This window comes from Mytilus trossulus, chromosome 6, assembly GCF_036588685.1.
Source record: "Mytilus trossulus isolate FHL-02 chromosome 6, PNRI_Mtr1.1.1.hap1, whole genome shotgun sequence".
Lineage (NCBI taxonomy): Eukaryota > Metazoa > Mollusca > Bivalvia > Mytilida > Mytilidae > Mytilus > Mytilus trossulus.
In genome coordinates this window covers 17423542-17444647 of record NC_086378.1, presented here as the reverse complement: position 1 = coordinate 17444647, position 21106 = coordinate 17423542, and the positions used below count along the sequence as shown (strand labels likewise).

At 29.3% G+C, this 21106-nt stretch overlaps 1 protein-coding gene across 1 annotated transcript in view; it reads left to right on the top strand.

Moving 5' to 3' along the window:
- The first annotated feature begins 222 nt into the window (after window positions 1–222).
- The window catches only part of LOC134720877 (integrator complex subunit 8-like), a 39291-nt gene continuing 18407 nt past the window's right edge, over window positions 223–21106 (top strand). The window contains exons 1-13 of the mRNA XM_063583426.1: window positions 223–567; window positions 2523–2663; window positions 8082–8184; window positions 8753–8899; window positions 9349–9411; window positions 11878–11938; window positions 13252–13425; window positions 13935–14027; window positions 15996–16148; window positions 17436–17533; window positions 18219–18351; window positions 18833–18897; window positions 19457–19644. Of these exons, the coding sequence (XP_063439496.1) occupies window positions 438–567; window positions 2523–2663; window positions 8082–8184; window positions 8753–8899; window positions 9349–9411; window positions 11878–11938; window positions 13252–13425; window positions 13935–14027; window positions 15996–16148; window positions 17436–17533; window positions 18219–18351; window positions 18833–18897; window positions 19457–19644 (1549 nt within the window). The 5' untranslated portion in view covers window positions 223–437. The remainder of the gene's footprint in view (window positions 568–2522; window positions 2664–8081; window positions 8185–8752; window positions 8900–9348; window positions 9412–11877; window positions 11939–13251; window positions 13426–13934; window positions 14028–15995; window positions 16149–17435; window positions 17534–18218; window positions 18352–18832; window positions 18898–19456; window positions 19645–21106) is intronic.

Below are 21106 nucleotides of genomic sequence, written 5' to 3'. Positions count from 1 at the left end.
GGGTTGGAATAATAATATTCTTCCTTTCAGTCGTTTAAAGAGCTCGGAATCTCACGTGTTTGGTGTTGTCATTGTAAATATATGAAAACCTGACTTTAGATAATGATAATAAATTAAATGTGTGTGCGGAAAGCTATAATAGCTTTGTATTGAAATCTGTTCTTTATTCAAATAGCACACACCGGATTTCAATTATTGGTTATTTCCCTTGGACAGGTGCTTGTCAACTACCATAACAGCCGACAAAAACTACTGCTACTAGTTATTTGTATGGATAAAAGTTATGAACACTTACTGTCAATGTATTGCATTACATGTGGAAATTATAATGAAAAAATAAATAAATTTGCAGTGAAGCATTACACCTGAGGCTGAGCTGACAGTGACAGTGTGTATAACTTTCATTCTGTTATTATTCTATAACCTTAGAACTAAGAATGTCAGATATTGTGATGCCAAGTGATGAGATGATGAGACACACTTCAATGTCAATGTCTAGTGTGTCATGGTTTGAGTTTCTGTTGGATGAGCATAAACTGGATAATCATTTGCAACAACAAAACCCAGGTAAATGATCAGGTTGCACACACAAATGGGATACATGCTATTGACATGCTTAGTATTGTGCAGTCAACAATTTAATATATATAACAGATTCAGATAATTGCAATTGATCATCAGCATTTTTATAACAAAAGTTATGGGTGTTTGTTTTCATGCTAATTTAAACATGTTATTAAAGAATTGCCTTGCATGATTCATGTTCATTTACTTTATTTTCATTAATTACACATCCATGTACATTGTACATGTACTTATACATTTGTATACTTGCTTTATATATTTATGGCACTATTTAAATCTTACAAAATTACTCTATGTCCTGGGCCAACAGGATATGTTGAGTATTCATGGTATTGGTCAGGATTGACAGGTTAACAGATGTGCTGATTCAGACAATATTTTATTAGATTTTAATTCCAATATTACAAGATTGTAACGGATGTACATGTAAGTACTTACTGTACCCAAATTACACCTATTTAGCAAAAATCAGGGCCTTAAATGCCGACCGGCATGAAGAGGATAGGTGAGGTGAGGTGAGCAAAAATAGAAGCGGAAATCTAACAATATTTCCTAGACTAGAGACAAAACAATTTGTATTTTTATGATTTGATACTACATGTATGCACATGATGCATGTCTTTCAACATATATGGGTAAACATATTTAAATATACCCAAAATGTTCACAGTAATTTATCAACAGATGATCATGAAGTGTTTACTGAAAAAGCAAAATGTACGGAAACATAGGAAACATAGCTGTGCAACGTCATCAAAGTGCAACGTCATCAAAGCATCATCTTTTTTAAACTAACAAATACAATGTGTTACAAGTATCCATTTCTTAAAAAAATGAAGGATAAGCACAGACTTAAATATCCAATTGTTAAAAATATTTGAAGAAATTAAACAAAAGCTCTATTATCCCACTTTTGACGATACAAATTTAAACATGGATGCAAGTTAGGTACTCCTTATTAATACAGAATCATTGATGATCTACATCTACATCTACATAATACTTCTTAACTTCAATATGTTGAAGATTACAAGAAGGCACATGCTAGGGAAACAAATTAAAACTAAACATATTTACAATAATTGCAAGAAAAAAACATTTTTTATTTTTTTTAATTTTTGTATATAGTTAAAAACATGGTTTGATTTAGCAATACATATGTGGTTTTGCACCAGACTTAAAAGCTTCTAAGTCTGGGCTACAGGCTACTTGGTATGGTAGGGTATTCCACAACCTTATTGTTCTCGGAAAAAAATGAATACATTCAGACAAATTTTTCTATGAATCTATATGGATTTAAAATTAATTTGGTGAAACCATATACATGATACATCTACAAAATAAACACATAATGAGATCTTTTGTTTGAAGCATATATAAATAAACGTAGGTTAAAAAACTGTCAAAATAGGTGCAATTTGGGTACCTCACCTTACATGTAACCTAAATTTAACAATAGGCATAATAAGACAATTATACACACAGAAGCATGGCAAAATGGTTTTTGGTGGTGAATAAGCAAACCAGAGTTCAACCTCTTTTAAATTGAATTTGAGCCCATTTTTTAGCAGTGGATATTTATAATATATATAATATATGCATTTGAGACTGAGATGTCTTACATTTTCAAAAGTAGCAAACTTTTTTTTTGTTGCAATTTAAGATCCTCAACCTTTGCCACAAACATAATTAAGGCAAAGTAACAATTTCTGTTTATAAATGCACTGTCAGTATGTAAAATAATAAAAATAAAATAATGTAGGAAATTGAAATAAAGCTAAAATGGATATCTTCCATTTTGGATCCTTTTTCAACATACAATGTATGTGTATTGTATAAGAAAGCAAAAGTACATGTCATTGAATGAAAAGTAATTATTCAGTGTAGTTAAAAAAAATTATCTTCAATGTAATTATTTAAAATTACTCATATTGTAGATCCCTCACCTTGTCAGTTGATTATCCAGTTTTTACAGCAAGCAGAGGCTCATTTAGCAGCCAGCACTGCCCTGGTCAGGGAAATACCAACTACACCTAATGGTCAGAATGATTCCAGGTCTGAAGATGGAAATATGCATGGTAAATTTATATATTTCATAGGTCTATGCTTTAGAAAAATTGTGAAAATATTTATCTGTAGCTATAAATATACAAGTTATATCACAATGATTTGGTTCATCATTTGGATATTGACATGAAACATTATATTCATTGATATTTGTGAGTTATAAAGTTTAATGCATTACACATTTTTGCTCACTGGTTAATGAAAAAAAAAATCATGGCTCTACATATTTCCAAAATAAAAGTCATAAAAAAAATAGCGACAGTTTTCTAAGCAACCTTGCATCGAAATGATTTGATCATTTTTCATTTTATTTGTGAGATGCAATATGTAAAGCCATTTTAAAAGTTTGATCACCCGGTTTCAATGTGTTTAAACTTTAAACATACATTTGTACATAGAAGTACAAAAAGTACAAATTAAATGTAAGTATATTAAAGAAATAATTTCTGTATGTTATGCTTTTAAGTTCATTTTAACGTGTGCAGGCATTATGAGTTGACTTAAAAGTACAGGTTTAAAGGCACCCACTCTGATAGGATAAAGAAAACATATTTGAATAAATGTTTTTAAAATTAAAGCGATTAAAACATTAATTTTTACAATATTTTAGATTTTTTTTTAATATAATAGCAAGCACTTTGTTGTTCAAAATATAACTGAAATTGCAAATTTCAGTGTTCTACTCAGAAATTTCTTGCATCATCCTGGTAGAATCTCATTGTTTACAAAGTGAAGGCAGAGCCTCATTTTACAATTTATAAAGTTTACTTTTAAGAATAAGAATTTTTCTAAATCTCAATTAAATAGGGTCATCTTGTAGATATTAACAGTGCTCAAAGTCTGAAAAAAAAAGATTATAATATATTCAGGGTTGAACATGTTGAAGTCAAAATGACTTGCAAATAAAAAGGTTCAAGATTTGATTTAAATCCTAATGAAAATTCCTGCTACAGAGTTGTGCATGTCATTTGAGGTTGCTTAGCTACGATGGATCAAGAAATTACACTTTTATGTGTTCTGTAGATTTCATATTTTTATGATCTACATGTACCTTTGATAGAAGGGGTACATAATGTTTTTGGTCAGTCTATTAGTTCATCCATCAATTCCTTCTGTAACCATGGTATCAGGTTAAAGGTTTTATTTAAGAAAGTTTACCCTGAAGTTGTGGTTTAATCAACTTTAAAAGTATACATAGATATAAGAAGATGTGCCACAGTGGTACGAGTGCCAATGACACAATTGAATGAGACAACTCTCCATCCAAATAATAATTAATAAAAGTAAACCATTATAGGTCAATGTACCGCCTTCAGCGCTGTTCATTATCATGTAAAAAATATATGCATGTACCATTGCCAACTGATTTTACCCAGATTTGGAATTCGCTGTTTACTGAAAATTGATGGTGTGAGCTGAAAAAAAGTGAAAAAGGTGGATATCAAGTATTTGATAGAAAAAATGGAAGCAACATTTCACAGATTTATGAAATTGATTAATGTTCTTTCTGCTTGTACGAAAATTAAATGAATGATTATATTATATTCCATTGAAAAGATTTTTTTGCATGCTTGATTCACATAGGATTTTTCAACAAAATATTGAAAATATGCTTTGAAGTATTGCGTTAGCGAAAAACAAATATTCCATCAAATAAATTTTAGTCAGATATTCTTATGAATATCCTTATCATATTCAATACAAATTTTATTAAGTCTGATGCAGACACTTTGTAGTCAAGGGGTTTCAACTGAGCTATAACACAGGCGTCAAAAGGCGTCCCCTTAGAGTAAAGGGGGTGGCATCATTATGGAGGAAAGGGTTAAAGGAAGTTTTTCATCTGTTTTAAACACATGTATTGATAATTTTAACTAGTTCTTAGGCCCATATAAAACTCAGAAGACATTGCTAAAAGTATTGACCAGTTTTAAAAAGGTGACAGATATTGAATTTTTAATTTATGAATGATTGTATTTTTGATTAACAAGTCAAGTTATTAATTGATTTTTCCACATATATCCAACCCCTGGATAGAGTCAGATTTCCTGTTGGAAGATTTATTTCTTTTGGTGCCCAAATAATTATGCTTAATAAGATTCTTAAACTTCTTTTTGTCGATGTAAATAGTTTTTTGTTAGTATAGCTATTGACAATATTTAAATATGTTATATTGTCTGTCACGGAACAATGAACAGATTGTTACAATTTTGTACGGCTTTCGTCACTGTCTTTTCACAGCTGTAAAACCTTTAAAAATTATTAGAGAATGTCAATTTAAATGATTGGAGATAATTTAATTGATTTTTGGATCACTGAAGAAAATATTTATTCTTTGAGATGATATGGTAATATCATGAATATTGGAAGGTTGAATAGGTATATTTTCTGTGGTTTGTTTTTGTTGTCAGTTGAACAAGATTTTTAATAAGTAGAAACTGCAACTAAGTATGCATTTAAGGATATACACATGTTATGTATATCATGTATATAAAGCTTTTTTGTCTATGAAAAAAATAATCATAAAAAGGGAGAAGAAAGTCAACCAAAGAAGGCAATAACATAAATTGTACTTGGTTTTGAATTAAACTTTATTTAAGTATCACAACCCAAACTTACTATATATGTGCATATAATCACACAGACCAAAAAATGAAATGTGGAAAATTCATTTTCTTTTAAATAAAAGTATAGGGTTATGAAAGGCGGAATGACCTTTTTTAGAACGTCTGGATCAGGTGTTTTTTTAAACTCCGGATTTCAGGATTGACTTTCAGGATTGACCCTTTTGGGATCTGGGAATTCTTTTTTTCGAATTTCCGGGTTTTCAGCATTTAATTTTTTTTTTGATTCGGGACCTAAGGATTTCATGTTTTGAAGTCTATCAAAATGTCAAGATATTGATAAAGATTTTTATTGTAATGCAGGGATATACGTAATGTTTATATTTGAAATTGAGTATACTTTTACATGAAATAAAGGTTTATCAGTGCAATTTTTGAAATTGATATGATAATAAGAAGATGTATTATGATTGCATGCTAGTGGGACAACTATCCACATCCACAACAGACCAAATGATATAGATGAACAGATTTACAGGTACACATACGTCCTTCAACAATGATCAAAGCTTGTACTGTATAAAAGGCTATAAAATGCTCTGAAATAACAAAATGTAAAACAATTTGAAACAAAAAAACCAATGGCCTGATTTTTGTACAAAATAATAAACTAACTAATATATATATGATAGATAACAAATATTATAGACAGTGACCAAAACCTTTATAAGTTAATAGGCACAGGGAACATTCTACACAAAATAAATTCCTAACCAAGGGTGATATGACAGGAGTGAAAACATTTATACTTTAAACATTTTGATACAACAGAAGTACCTGTTAATGTCTTGTTTATTGTAAACTTGATAGAAGTATTTTTTATAATTTGATTTGTAAATCAGATTCTAAAGATTTACTTTACAAAGTTTGTGCACTTAAATATTGACTAATAATATGAACATGCTAAAGTGATGAGAAATACAGTATGTTATTTCTTTTGTAATATGTATGATCTGTACAAATGAGGATATTTTTTTTAAGTTTTTTTTTATGAATTTTTACCTGAAGTGTTTGCTTTGTCATAATTTTCAAAAATGTAATTGAAATAAGCAGGCATTTATGAAATTAATTAACAACAACCTTTAATTTATAAAACTATTTAAAATTGTGATATCATAGAATAAATACATTTAACTTGCAAATTGTAGAAAACTAAGAAAAACACAACAGAAGTAATTGGAGCCACTGCTACTCTGTTATAAATAATATGAAAATCAGATTTAAGAAATCTTTTTTTTCAAACTTAAAAGAAGAGAAAAACAATAAAATTTAAATAATACATTTCATGTATATAATTTGTTGACCATAATTTCTTAAAGGTTATAAGTTCATTGTCTGTCAGACAGACACTTACATGTACATTGTATTAACGACATTCTAGGTCATGTTGGTGTCAAAATCTAGCACCTTACATATCAGATGGATGTATTTGAAAAGTTTTGTATAGAGTCATTGATTTCCTTTAAGTATCAGTGCATTAAAGGTTTTCATTAACAATTGCATATTCAATAGCCGAAATATGAAATATGACAAAGGAAATCATATGGCTTATTTAATCTTGAATTAAAATATTCAAATTACACATGTATGCTTATTAACAAAAAAACTTGTTTAATACATTTTTAAGGATTTAACTAATTGCATTCATTAGCGCAAGATATCCTGAAAAATACAGTCAATCATTTTTTTCTCTTTAAAAAAAAACATAGAAAATTGTTGGACTGTTGTGTCGTGTATGTCTGCCCAATAATTGTTTACATGCCTATGTATTATAATTGTTTTGTAATGTACATGTAATTGAATTAATGCACTAATCAATGTCAAAGAGTGTGTTGATATTTTATGATATAATTGTGTTTTACAAATTTTCATAAAGACTTTTTTTCTGAATTGAAAAAAATAAAGAAATGAAAGGTCTACTTTTAAATGCTATACAAAGTTTATCTTTGAAGGACTACATATCAAGTTAAAGAGATTAATCTTGACTCAAAGACAGACATTTTTTGTGTCCTTGATATGTATACCCTTTGAATTTCTTTAATTTTTTTTACAGTCTTGGCATATTTAATCATGAGGTATTTGATCTTCATTCTTATGTGTTCTATTGCACATTTCTTCCTTTAATAGTGTTTAAAGAAATTGTTATGCAGTTCATCCGAATCCTTAGCCCTATTTATACATGTACATAATTTTCTACATAGTAATTTTCATTTTTTTTATATTGTTCACCCATAAATTTCTGTTTTAATGATATAAAATAATCATAGGGTCACCGACTTCGTTTTTTGTCAAATAATCAATTAGTCACCGTATTGGTTGTGAAAAACGTCTAAAATCTAGGTTTTACAGCCTGCAATGCGATAACGTTATGATTATTTCGACGTTTTGTTGGATTTTTTCACAAAGAACGCAACTTTAAATGAAGTATACCATAAAAACAAAGTCGGTGACCCTATCTTTATTTTGCATCATTATACCGAAAATTCATTTATAAACAACATATAGTTTTTTAAGAAAAATCTAAGGAGTAGAATTAGAGATTTGGCGATTTTAAGACAAATTATAGAAGGGTTTTCGCCGATTTTATGTGCTTTCTATACAAATGTTCACCCATTTTGTAAGAATTCAATCAGTAATATTTCAAATGATAATTGAGATAAATGCAATATTTTTTCGATTTTCAGTTGTAGTTCATTGAGCTAGAGTTGTATGCCAAATTTTATTGAAATCTGTGACATAGATTATTTACTGTAACTTGACCTTAATATTACTATGAAGTTATTCACAGAGACTTTGTTTTATTTTCAGACAAATTAATTGTAAAAGAAAGCAAAAAAGTGATAGCACTGAAGTTACTGGCATTGAAAGTAGCAGCCCACTTAAACTGGAATCTCAATATTCTTCTCAAAAAGTAGGTGTATAGTGTCTAAAAAGAGCGATAATGAAAAATGCTATACAGAGTTTGTTTTAAAGTTTTAAAATAGAGGTATTATCATGTATAAAGCTTTCTAGTTTTTCGTTGAGTAAATTTCAGTATATTACATGTATTATAATAAATAAATGCAATCTACAGTATCTAAAAACTCATGTTTGAATCCATTTGAATAATGTACATGTATGTAGAACAAGCACACAAATATATTCCTTTAAAACCAAATAAATACATACATTAAAGTCAAGTGCACATATTTGTTCAGGGATTAATGTAACATAAGTTCATTGTTTGGGTAAATATGCCACTTTAATTTAGAAATTTTTATGATGATTTTGTTTGGTGAAAATAACAAAATAAGTTTCATAAAAACAATCATTTCAAATTTTGTATATATATATATTTACTGAAATTGTTATCATTAATCTTTAAAAAAAATCATATAAGAAATGCCAGCAAAATATTCTAAATTTGAATTTTACATGTACTCATTTAGCCACCTTATGAAATTGAATTAATAGTAATTATTTTGTGTTTATAATTGTAGTATACCAGTAGCATTACTACAGATCCTTCTGAATGAGCTGATGAGGTTAACAGTTGATGGAGACATTGAAGAGATCAAGTCCACTGTATCAGATTATAACAGTATCAGTGAAGAAACTCTCTTCTCATTACAACTTTATCATAGATGGTAAATTATCATTACAAATAGTGCTTCCACCTAAATTGATGGCTTTAACCATAACACAACTAGCTAGAACATTAAACAAACCTTGTTTTGATAATAACAAACCATGAACAATAAATTTGTACCGGTAAAAAGAGTGATTTAAAGCCAAAAATTAAATAAACCAACAAACACTTTTTTGGAATGTTTTGCTCAATTTATATGACACACACACACACACACTATAACAAATATATTACAAAAAAGTTGATGTATTTGTAAACAATGGGAGTGTTGAACAGTTGTACTACATTGTAATAGCTTTCTACAAGCCACTTATACTTGTGTCCAATTGCCAATTGTTCACAAAATTCAAACATTCTTTTATAGACTCCTTGACCAAAAAGACCATATAAACTTGGTTGTAGTAGGAACACACTCTCAGTTCCTATACCTTGTTTCTTTTTTTGCAGGACATTACTAGCAGTTGTAAGAGACAGCTTTCCTAGGAGACCAATCAAATCATTTGTTCAAGTGTAAGTTTTGTTTTACTTGTCGAATATATATATATATATGAATAGATATTTACAGGGTTAATTTTCAATACAATTTTATTACTAAAAGAGCTGTAAATTTCGTTTTTGATTACGGAAATTCTTATTTTGGAAGTATGCTTGATTAAAGATGTGATTTTTTATCTTATTTTAAAAGGTACTGCTTTCTCATATTTATTTTTCACAGTTAAAAAATAATTTTATTGTACATTTAGCGGTCAATATATTGTCTTTTACAATAAATTGGTTTCTATTTGATATGTCAAGCTTTAAAGATAAAAAAAAAAAAAAGACCAGCAGTAATAATTGATGACTATAACTGGTAGCTTGTTATGAAAAAAATAAGATCAGGTACAATTGTCAATGAGACAACTATAGGCCACTGTATAGCCTTCAACAATGAGCACAAATTTAAATTTAAGCCCATAACAGGCCCTGAAATGACAAATGTAAAACCATTCAAATGAGAAAACTAACAACCTAATGTATGTACAAATTATTGAAGGAAAACAGAAAAACATATTAATTGTGAAACCTTTTTGAACAAAAGAGAAATTTCACAGTTATAGAATGCAAGCTCTAAATGCTGATATAAAATCCTACACTCTTAATGTATTTCAAATGGATATCATGTCCAACACGCCAATGTTTAAAAGAAATGTAAAAAAGTAATTTCAATGGAAAAAGTAAAATCACAAAAATACCGAACTTAGAGGAAAATCAATTTGGAAAGTCCATAATCACATGGCAAAATCAAATAACAAAACGCATCAAAAACGAATGGACAAGAACTGTCATATTCCTGACTTGGTACAGGCATTTTCAAATGTAGAAAATGGTGGATTAAACCTGGTTCTATAGCGCTAACCCTCTCACATTAATGACAGTCTCATCAAAATCCGTTATATTTACATTGATGCGTTAAAACATCCCTCCATTTACAAATAAGTTACTATTAACTTTTGCAGTTTTACCTGATTTTGTTCAGGTAAATTGTCAAATGTGTTGATTTGTGAATGTCTTTATTTTTTGTACAAATTTCACAAAGAAATCAACCATTCATTTGATTGTTAATTGGTGTAGGTTTCATTGGTCAATGGATAACTTCATTTTTATTGCTAATTTTCTGTGTCTTTTTGACATTTTTTATGTAAAATCTGAGCTTTCAGTGATGTTAATTTTAGCCAGATGTGTTTTTGTTATCATAGATATGAGGATTATATAATAAAACACAAAATGTATTCTAAATTGGCATTTACTTAGAAGTGAAAAATCTATTGAAAAGAAGTTAGTTCAGATGGTATAGTTGTGTGGTATTTCATTTGCTGGTAATTTAATATGCGTGCAGTTCAAGAACTAATACTGTTGTTTCTAAAAAAAAAATATTTACCATGTTGAATGAGTCTATGTAATATACAAATAAAAAGTGTTTAATTAGTTAGACAATGTGTTACACATCACAAAATAGCTAGAATTCCTAATAAACACTGAAAGTAATTCTATGATCTTTGAGTAGAGTACAATACACCTTATTGCTAATCCCGGCTGACCCGGCCGCTTGAACTTTTGACGCATTCAACAATCACTTTTCCATTGTGGCGTCAGATATTTTGTATTATGACATCAAAATTTTATGGGAACCTGTGTGATATCCAGTAATGGTGGACAAATAGCGATAAGGTGTATTGAAAAGACAAATAATCAAAGTATAACACTGTGGATTAATTATTATTCATACCAATTTTATGAAGATTTCATGGGTACAGTGTTACCACAAATTTAAACGTTCAATGAATTACAAATTTTCTATTAGAATGTAGACAGACTTTGGCAACACCATAAAATCAAATATCTGAGAAAATGCAAGTTTATCTCAGTTCTCAATAGTAAAAGGTACTTCTGCAAAAATGAATCCAATTAGTGATAATAATAGAAAAAATATATTGTACAAGACCAGTAATATAGTTGAATGCTGTGCATTGACCATTTGTTCTTGTAAAATATATAACTGGTTGGTGAGCATTATAAGTCAGATAGAAGGAATGTGGAAATCTAAGTCTTCAGGTCAATAAACTGTTGATGTACATTATTACACTTATTGTATTAATGAAAAGAAAATAACATGATAAAATTTCAAATTAATTACTGTAAATTCAGAAATTATTGCGTGCATTTATTATTGCGATTTTGTCATTTTAAACCAAAATTCGATTTTAATTTTTACGATTTTGAGAAAAATCCTGTTTAATTCATATAAAATATTACAAAATGCGAGTTTAAATTATTGTGATTACAACTCTGTCACATTTTTCACAATAATAAAAACCTCGCAATAATTTCTGAATTTACAGTAATTTTTAAGTGCAACTCGGATATAATGATTATTAAAAATACAGAAAAAATCAATTGCTATATAAAGAAAATTTATGTTGTTATTTGTCTTTTCAGTCAAGGCCAGGTAGACCCTGCTATAGCATACCATGCTTTGAATGAAATCATAATGAGAAATGTAAGTACATTGAAGAATGAGTAACATTTTATACTATAAAGAGAGGGAAAGATGCATTTCTATGGTAAGAAGTGATATGGAAGTTTTACTTAATGTTAATCTATATTTTAAAAACAACAATTTAGTGGCTTTTTTTTTTTTTTTAAAGTTCAAATAAAAAATAGATAAAAATAAAAAACTGACAGTGACATGTACAATACAGTTATCTCCAACCATCTTCCCAACAGTAGCATTTTCAGAATGAGCTACATTTTTGTGCCCAATTTATGGGCATTATTTTTTTTCGGTTTGTTTGTCTGTTCCTCTGTCAGTGGTCTGTCCTGCTTCAGGTTAAAGTTTTTGGTCAAGGTTAATATTGATGAAGTTGAAGTCCATTCAACTTTAAACTATGATATGGTCTTTCTAATTTGAATGTCAATTTAATTTTCCACCCAATTTCACGGTCCACTAAATATAGAAAATTAAAGTTTGAGTGGGGCAACAGTGTTATATGGACACATTCTTGTTTAGCTTTAATTTAAACCTAGCAGTTTAATGAGGATTTCTTCACCTTAATTTTTATACCCCCGCTTTGAAAAAAGGGGGTATACTGTTTTACCTCTGTCTGTCCGTCAGTCAGTCCGTCCCATGAAACTTTGGTCACATTTTTCTCAGGAACTACACATCCACTCTTTCTGTAATTTGGTATCAACATTTATATATGTCAGCCATAAACGTGTGATGCGTTTTCAGATTGATCACTTGACAGCTTCCTGTTACCGAACACTTGTATGATTTTACACATGAAAGCCAAGTTGAAAATTTTTGTCACATTTTTCTCAGGAACTACAATACAAGGATTTCTGAAATTTGGTTTCAGGATTTTATAAGTCAGCTATACCGTGTTATGCGTTTTCAGATTCATCACTCGACAACTTCCTGTTTACCGATCACTTGCATATTTTTACACTATTAATATTATCCACTTGAGGCGGGGGTATCATCAGTGAGCAGTAGCTCGCAGTTTCACTTGTTTATAAACAAAATATCTGTTGTTGTGACAGATAACTAATTCTATCAATATGATCAAAATATCTAACTCAGTTGATCATAATCGTCACCTTTTTGTTTATTGTCAAATTATAAATGGAGTACCTAAGGGCAATAAAGTTTTGAAATTTTCCAGTTGTAGAGGGTCAGTATGTACTGAACTTATACCAAAAAGAAATGATTTAATACATATGTAATTATCAAATAAATTTTATGATGATTTGATGCACTATATAATATTTTGATTTTAAGGGTCTTTGTAATTCTTGTTTTTGTTATTTCAGCTCAGAGAGTCTACTGCAGTCTCAATAGAGAATTTAGAGAAGTGTATACAATGTGGGCGTGTCCTAAAATTGCCTGTCTCCAAATGTTTTCCCGTACTAAGTGATAACACTGAGGATTTTAGTTTGATATGGGATAACTGTGCAACAGTAACTCCACAAGAATATCACTGTCAGGTAAATTATATATGTAGCATATATATTATAATAAACATTATTCATTTCTGACAGGTTGAATGATGTTTCAAAGAATTTTTTAACCACCATTTTGTTTTGTCTTCATATAAAAAATAAAAAGATTTGGTATGATAGAATGAGATGTAGAAGTTTGGTAACTACAGTTCACTTTAGAGCCTTTATCAATGAGCAAATCCCAAACAGCATTACCAGCTATAAAAGTCCCAGAAATGACAAATGAATAACAATTCGAACAAGAAAACAAGAAGCACAGCAACAAAATTACTGAATTACAGGCTATTGACTTGGGACAGGCACATACAGATTTTGCAAGGTTAAACGTACAAATAAAGGAGAATTTATCATAAATAACTCAATGATCATGAATATTTTCCCTTTTGCATACAAAAGAATAAGACTTCAATGATATAACTTATATCTATTTATGTATTCTGAAATCATAAATAGTAATCAAAATTGAAATATAGTTGTTTGTTTTCTATTTTCAGTTATACTATGATTTAGGAACATTTTTCTTCTACCAGGAGGCTTATACACAAGCATACACAATGTTTAAACACACTTCAGATCTTATAATACAGGTATGTACACACAAACACAATGTTGAACATTGCTGTCTCATTGACACGTCCATGCCATAAATGTTACATAAAAGTTCTGCAGTACTTTCTATAAAGAAATCATAGTGTATTTCTAAGTTCCATTACTGAAAAGGGATATTGTAATGGTCTATGCATCAGTGTTGACAAGGGCAATTACAAAGTACTTTCTATAAAAAAATCATAGTGTAATTCTAAGTTCCATTACTGAAAAGGGATATTGTAATGGTCTATGCATCAGTGTTGACAAGGGCAATTACAAAGTACTTTCTTTAAAAAAAATCATAGTGTAATTCTAAGTTCCATTACTGAAAACGGATATTGTAATGTTCTATGCATCAGTGTTGACAAGGGCAATTACAAAGTACTTTCTATAAAAAAATAATAGTGTAATTCTAAGTTCCATTACTGAAAAGGGATATTGTAATGTTCTATGCATCAGTGTTGACAAGGGCAATTACAAAGTACTTTCTACAAAAAAATCATAGTGTAATTCTAAGTTCCATTACTGAAAAGGGATATTGTAATGGTCTATGCATCAGTGTTGACAAGAGCAATAACAAAGTACTTTCTATAAAAAAATCATAGTGTAATTCTAAGTTCCATTACTGAAAAGGGATATTGTAATGTTTTATGCATCAGTGTTGACAAGGGCAATTACAAAGTACTTTCTATAAAAAAATCATAGTGTAATTCTAAGTTCCATTACTGAAAAGGGATATTGTAATGGTCTATGCATCAGTGTTGACAAGAGCAATAACAAAGTACTTTCTATAAAAAAATCATAGTGTAATTCTAAGTTCCATTACTGAAAAGGGATATTGTAATGGTCTATGCATCAGTGTTGACAAGAGCAATAACAAAGTACTTTCTATAAAAAAATCGTAGTGTAATTCTAAGTTCCATTACTGAAAACGGATATTGTAATGGTCTATGCATCAGTGTTGACAAGGGCAATTACAAAGTACTTTCTATAAAAAAATCGTAGTGTAATTCTAAGTTCCATTACTGAAAACGGATATTGTAATGGTCTATGCATCAGTGTTGACAAGGGCAATTACAAAGTACTTTCTATAAAAAAATCATAGTGTAATTCTAAGTTCCATTACTGAAAAGGGATATTGTAATGGTCTATGCATCAGTGTTGACAAGAGCAATAACAAAGTACTTTCTATAAAAAAATCGTAGTGTAATTCTAAGTTCCATTACTGAAAACGGATATTGTAATGGTCTATGCATCAGTGTTGACAAGAGCAATAACAAAGTACTTTCTATAAAAAAATCGTAGTGTAATTCTAAGTTCCATTACTGAATAACAAAGTACTTTCTATAAAAAAATCGTAGTGTAATTCTAAGTTCCATTACTGAAAAGGGATATTGTAATGGTCTATGCATCAGTGTTGACAAGAGCAATAACAAAGTACTTTCTATAAAAAAATCGTAGTGTAATTCTAAGTTCCATTACTGAAAAGGGATATTGTAATGGTCTATGCATCAGTGTTGACAAGAGCAATAACAACCTATCAGAAGGCTCTGCATATCATGTGATTGAAAAAAATATGACCGCCTATCAATTAACATTCAAATAATCCTAACTTTTATAAATCACTGCTTTAATAATTTTGTATAATGTAGCTCAGCAGTATGTTAGGATATCCTGTAAGAAAGTTTTCCATGTTAAATATAGACAGTATCATGCAATATCCTGTAAGAAAGTTTTCCATGTTAAATATAGACAGTATCATGCAATATCCTGTAAGAAAGTTTTCCATGTTAAATATAGACAGTATCATGCAATATCCTGTAAGAAAGTTTTCCATGTTAAATATAGACAGTATCATGCAATATCCTGTAAGAAAGTTTTCCATGTTAAATATAGACAGTATCATGGGTCTAGCCATTGACAATGCATGACAGTAGTCAGTATATATTTAACCCTTCCATTTCTAGGTAGATGATCCAGTGTTTATCAATGTAGATAATGCCAGGTTAAAAGGATATCATCATGGTTGCCAGAGTTTACAGGGTGTTACTCAACAAGAACCTCCTGAAAAAGTTACATTGTATGAAAAATCAGAGGCTTGTCGGAGAAATGGTTTCAAGGTAAAAACCAACAACTAAGTCAAAGTCTTCTCCTAAAAAAGATTAAGGTCAAGTGACAGTAAATGGGCTATGTCACAGATTTCGGTAAAATTTGGCATACAACTCTGGCTCGATGAACTTCAACTGAAAATCGAAAAAATAATGTATTTATCTCAATTATCATTTGAAATATTACTGTTTGAATTCTTACAAAATGGGTGACATTTGTATAGAAAGCACTGGAAATCGGCGAAAACCCTTCTAAAATTTGTCTTAAAATCGCCAAATTTGAAATTCTACTCCATAGATTTTTCTTAAAAAACTATATGTTGTTGATAGATAAATTCCCGTTATAATGATGCAAAATAAAGATAGGGTCACCGACTTCGTTTTTACGGTATACATCGTTCAAAGTTGCGTTCTTTGTGAAAAAATCCGACAAAACGTCGAAATAATCGTAACGTTATCGCGTTGCAGGCCGTAAAACGTTGATTTTTGACGTTTTTCACTACCGACAAGGTATCAAATTGATTATTAGACAAAAAACGAAGTCGGTGACCCTATGATTATTTTATATCATTAAAACAGAAATTTATGTGTCAACAATATATAGTTTTATAAGAAAAATCTATGGAGTAGAATTATTGATTTGGCGATTTTAAGACAAATTTGAGAAGGTTTTTCGCCGATTTTATGTGCTTTCTATACAAATATTCACCCATATCAAAAGAAATCAATCTGCAATTTTTCAGATAATAAAAGAGATAAATGTATTATTTTTTCGATTTTCAGTTGTAGTTCAACGAGCCAAGGTTGTATGTAAATTTTTAGCAAAATCTGCGACATAGCCCATTTACTGTTCCTTGACCTTAAGCTAATAAAAATTCTAGGTTGCTTATGTTTGATGAACGATCAAAAGTATATTAAGAAAATATTTGGAGGTAAATATCCTCCTATGAAGTCAGAGGCCTATCCTCAAAGTGGTTTCAAAGGAAAAATTCTCTGAGTATTTAAAGGTTAAAGATCACAGCCTTGTTATAAAATTGATTTCAAGGTTAACATCTTCCTGTGATGTTTGGTAAAGAAATACTCCAATAGGATGTATAGTGTCAGAATAAAAACTTTATAATTCAAAGTTTTTAGAACTATCTTTAAAGACTTTCAACATCATTTTAATGATGATCAGTAAAGCAGGCAAAAAAATTTGTGTGTGTACTTTTTTTCTATTATAGAAAGTGATAAAGATTCTGATCTTAAATAAAGAAAAAAATATGTGTTTGTCATAAATTTGCCTTGATATATCTGTAGGGTATAGTTGATGTATTAATAGAAGACAACTTACGACAGGAACTAACTATGATATACAGAAGTGAATTAGAAGATGAAATAGGAACAAAAGGAGATAGGTAATAAATAAAAACTTTATCTGTACAAGTTATTTGTGAATAAATTCAACCAAAAGGCTGAATATGGCATTGTAATATTGTCAGGAGGATTTTTCTCATGTGACCTCTACTGTGGGTCATAGGTTTGACTCTGGGAGATTCATAAATATGCAGTTCACTTTTAATGATTTGAAATTTTAAAAAAAAGGATTTTTTTACCCCCCTTTTTTTATAAGGTGAAAGGATAAGTTAAATTTTGAAAATTTAGTCAGCATGAGAGCTAATTTCCATTACTGAAGATCTCAAAGCAATTTTGACAATGAAGATAAACATGAAAACAAGTTGTTTCTTTTATTAAACATGATGTTTGTGTGCTAAAATTATTGTCTTATTTACATCTATATCCCAGTCTTAATATAAACAGCTTTTCTTTCAGTTTAAGTGAGGTTTATGTACAAGTCAGTATATGTAATGTAGTGTTTTCTTTCAGTTTAAGTGAGGTATATGTACAAGTCAGTATATGTAACGTAGTGTTTTCTTTCAGTTTAAGTGAGGTTTATGTACAAGTCAGTATATGTAATGTAGTGTTTTCTTTCAGTTTAAGTAAGGTTAATGTACAAGTCAGTATATGTAATGTAGTGTTTTCTTTCAGTTTAAGTGAGGTATATGTACAAGTCAGTATATGTAATGTAGTGTTTTTTTTCAGTTTAAGTGAGGTATATGTACAAGTCAGTATATGTAATGTAGTGAGAGGTGTGATGGAGGGCAAAGCTTTAGTTTCCCTGTTAGCAGATGTTATAGAAGATGCTGATCCACAAACTATAGAATTCCTCATCTTAGTATGTATACTTAGATGTATTGTTAATGAATTTGTTGTCAGCCTAGGATGAAAAGATTTACTCACAGTAGTTCAGTGAAATATAAGTGGGTCTGGGTCAGGTTTACAGAATAGAGATTAATAGGGGGAAAGGGAGATTAAAGGACAAAAAACAAAGAATAGAGAATAAAGAAGGTGGTCAAATAAGAATAATTGAAAAAAATGTAGAAAAAGTGTCCTCATGTAACCATACATGTACTTATGAATGATATATGATATCATATTTATGGTTGGTCAAAATTATAAAAGCTAGGATTTGAATGTCAACAGATGAAATAGAATATACCAATAAAGAACCAACAATCCAATGGATTATAGTTTTAAAATAATGTATAAAGGGGAAGTAATTTCAAGAAGGAAGTGATAAAAACTTCCTAAATTTTAATGTATTAGTCTGAGGCGTAAGAGGTACATTGAATTTACTGTTATTGAATATTTTCCAGGTTTTAGGGAGAGCATTACATGGTGCCTCTTTTAGCCAGAAATCAAATCTGAAATGTTTTGTGTGGTAAGAGGTTCTTATATTTTATATTATCAATTATATGAAGTATGTAGTGTTACATATATCTGATACTGAAGAGTATGGTAAAAATGCCCAAAGACCAGGAGAAAAGAGTCCCTGAAATTTTGCAGTAACACATAATACAACTTAAAAGATACTAACATATAGCTTTAAAAAAAAAAAAACAACTTAAAGAATTTTTTCATCAACAGCAACTAAAGAGAAACCAAAATAAAAGAATTTTTTGTATTAGAAAACATTTCACCACAATATAAACAATCATAATCCCCATAACTATACTTTATAGTACAATTGAAAAAAAGATTTTTCATCTCAACATAACAGAATCATAATGTTACACTAGAACCAAATGTATGCCAGTAATAAAAACGTAAATATCAAAAGGGTAAATGAAGCTCATTTCATTAATAATGTTTAACTACTGTTTACAGACAATATGATTTTTTTTTGAAAATAATCAAAATTAACTTCTTGCATTTACATCTAATCTTGGAAAGTAGAGCTAGCAATTATATTCGTTCTGTTACATGTATGTTGATTTCAGGCATTTAATGGACCTTTCTGCTGCAGCATCACATTTTAATCATGCCATAATGAATGGAGATTTTAAGAAACATTTTAATGAACAGGAGATAATGGAAATGAGTGTTTATATCAGGGAACCAGAATTAAGTTATGCGGACTCTTTTGATGATGCTACCCTTACATGTAGTAGTTTTCCTTCCAGTAGAGGTGAGTGTGTAATTCATAAATAATAAGATTAGTGGTGACTTGTCACACTTGCACTGGATGATATAAGACATTTTATAAAAGCAAACAAACAAAATGCACTACCAGTTTTAAAAGTATTCTTTAGTTAAAATTGAGAATGGAAATGGGAAATGTGTCAAAGAGACAACAACCCGACCATAGAAAAAACAACAGCAGAAGGTCACCAACAGGTCTTCAATGTAGCGAGAAATTCCCGCATCCGGAGTCGTTTAGTTGTATGATTTACTTTGGAATTACATTATTTGATAAAAGTTTGGAAGGAAATAAGGTTTACTTCCTGTTTGCATCTGTAATATTGCATAACTTTTTATTTCAAAATTAAAAACTCACAAAATTACATTTTTTTTATTTGAGTTAGTGTTTATTTTTGGGTAAAAAATAGGGGACTTCAATTTTTCTTTTTCACCAAGAAAAATCATCAGAGTCCTTGCTGAGTTGCTTGTGTTGCATATCTATTTGCAACTTATACATTATTATCTTGACAGTAAAAGGTATAAAGGTTGAAGGTCAAATACATGATATCTTATATTGTTTTGTTTTAAAAATCAGAATTTAGTAGAACAACTGAAAATGAATAAATCTTAAATTTACCTTAAATCTATTATAGCCTTTAAAAATTGATTAGAAGAACCTACCAATTTTTTTTAATTTTATGCGTAATTTGCTGAATTAAGGCATTTATTTGTCACCCAACTACAGAAGAATAGTCACAATAATTTTGATACTGTAGTTTTATAACTTATTTGGAATGAAATTCCGTTTAGACTTTATTTTATGGTACCAATAGGATTTCAAAATTAAATAATTCATTATGATTTGCAGACTTTAAAATTTGTTATCAAATGAAATTAGAAAATGAAGTATTTAAAGATGAACATGATACACTGTTAATTTCAAAATATTTTATTGTTTTGTATTTTATGGTAGAAATGACAGGTTTGTGAAAATGCTGAAATTTTTATGTACAAGAATTTAATTAACACTAAACACTGGTTTAAGAGGTAATGCTTTTATATTAGTTTGAATTTTTCTGTTAAAACCATAAAACAAATAGTTCCAGGTTTCTTAAAAAAAAATAAGACGAGGGATTTAATTTTAAACGAGATTTTTCTTAATGCAATTTAACCATAGCTCTAGGAGTTAAGCAACCAACAATCAATCAATAATACCATGTATTTTTGATAAAAATTTGGTTTTATGAATTTGATAAACTTAAAATTCAAACAAGCATTACCTTATGGACAGTGTATGTTTTCATAATGAAAATTTCAATTCATGGTTTTTTTACTCATAATTCATCTCATTTTATAATTTTCAGTAACCTGAATTATGAAAAATATATGTTTGAAATGACTCCATTGACTCCTAACGTGTTTATTTTGGACTAATTTCGTAGCTCATTGAACTGTATAGAACAAAGTCA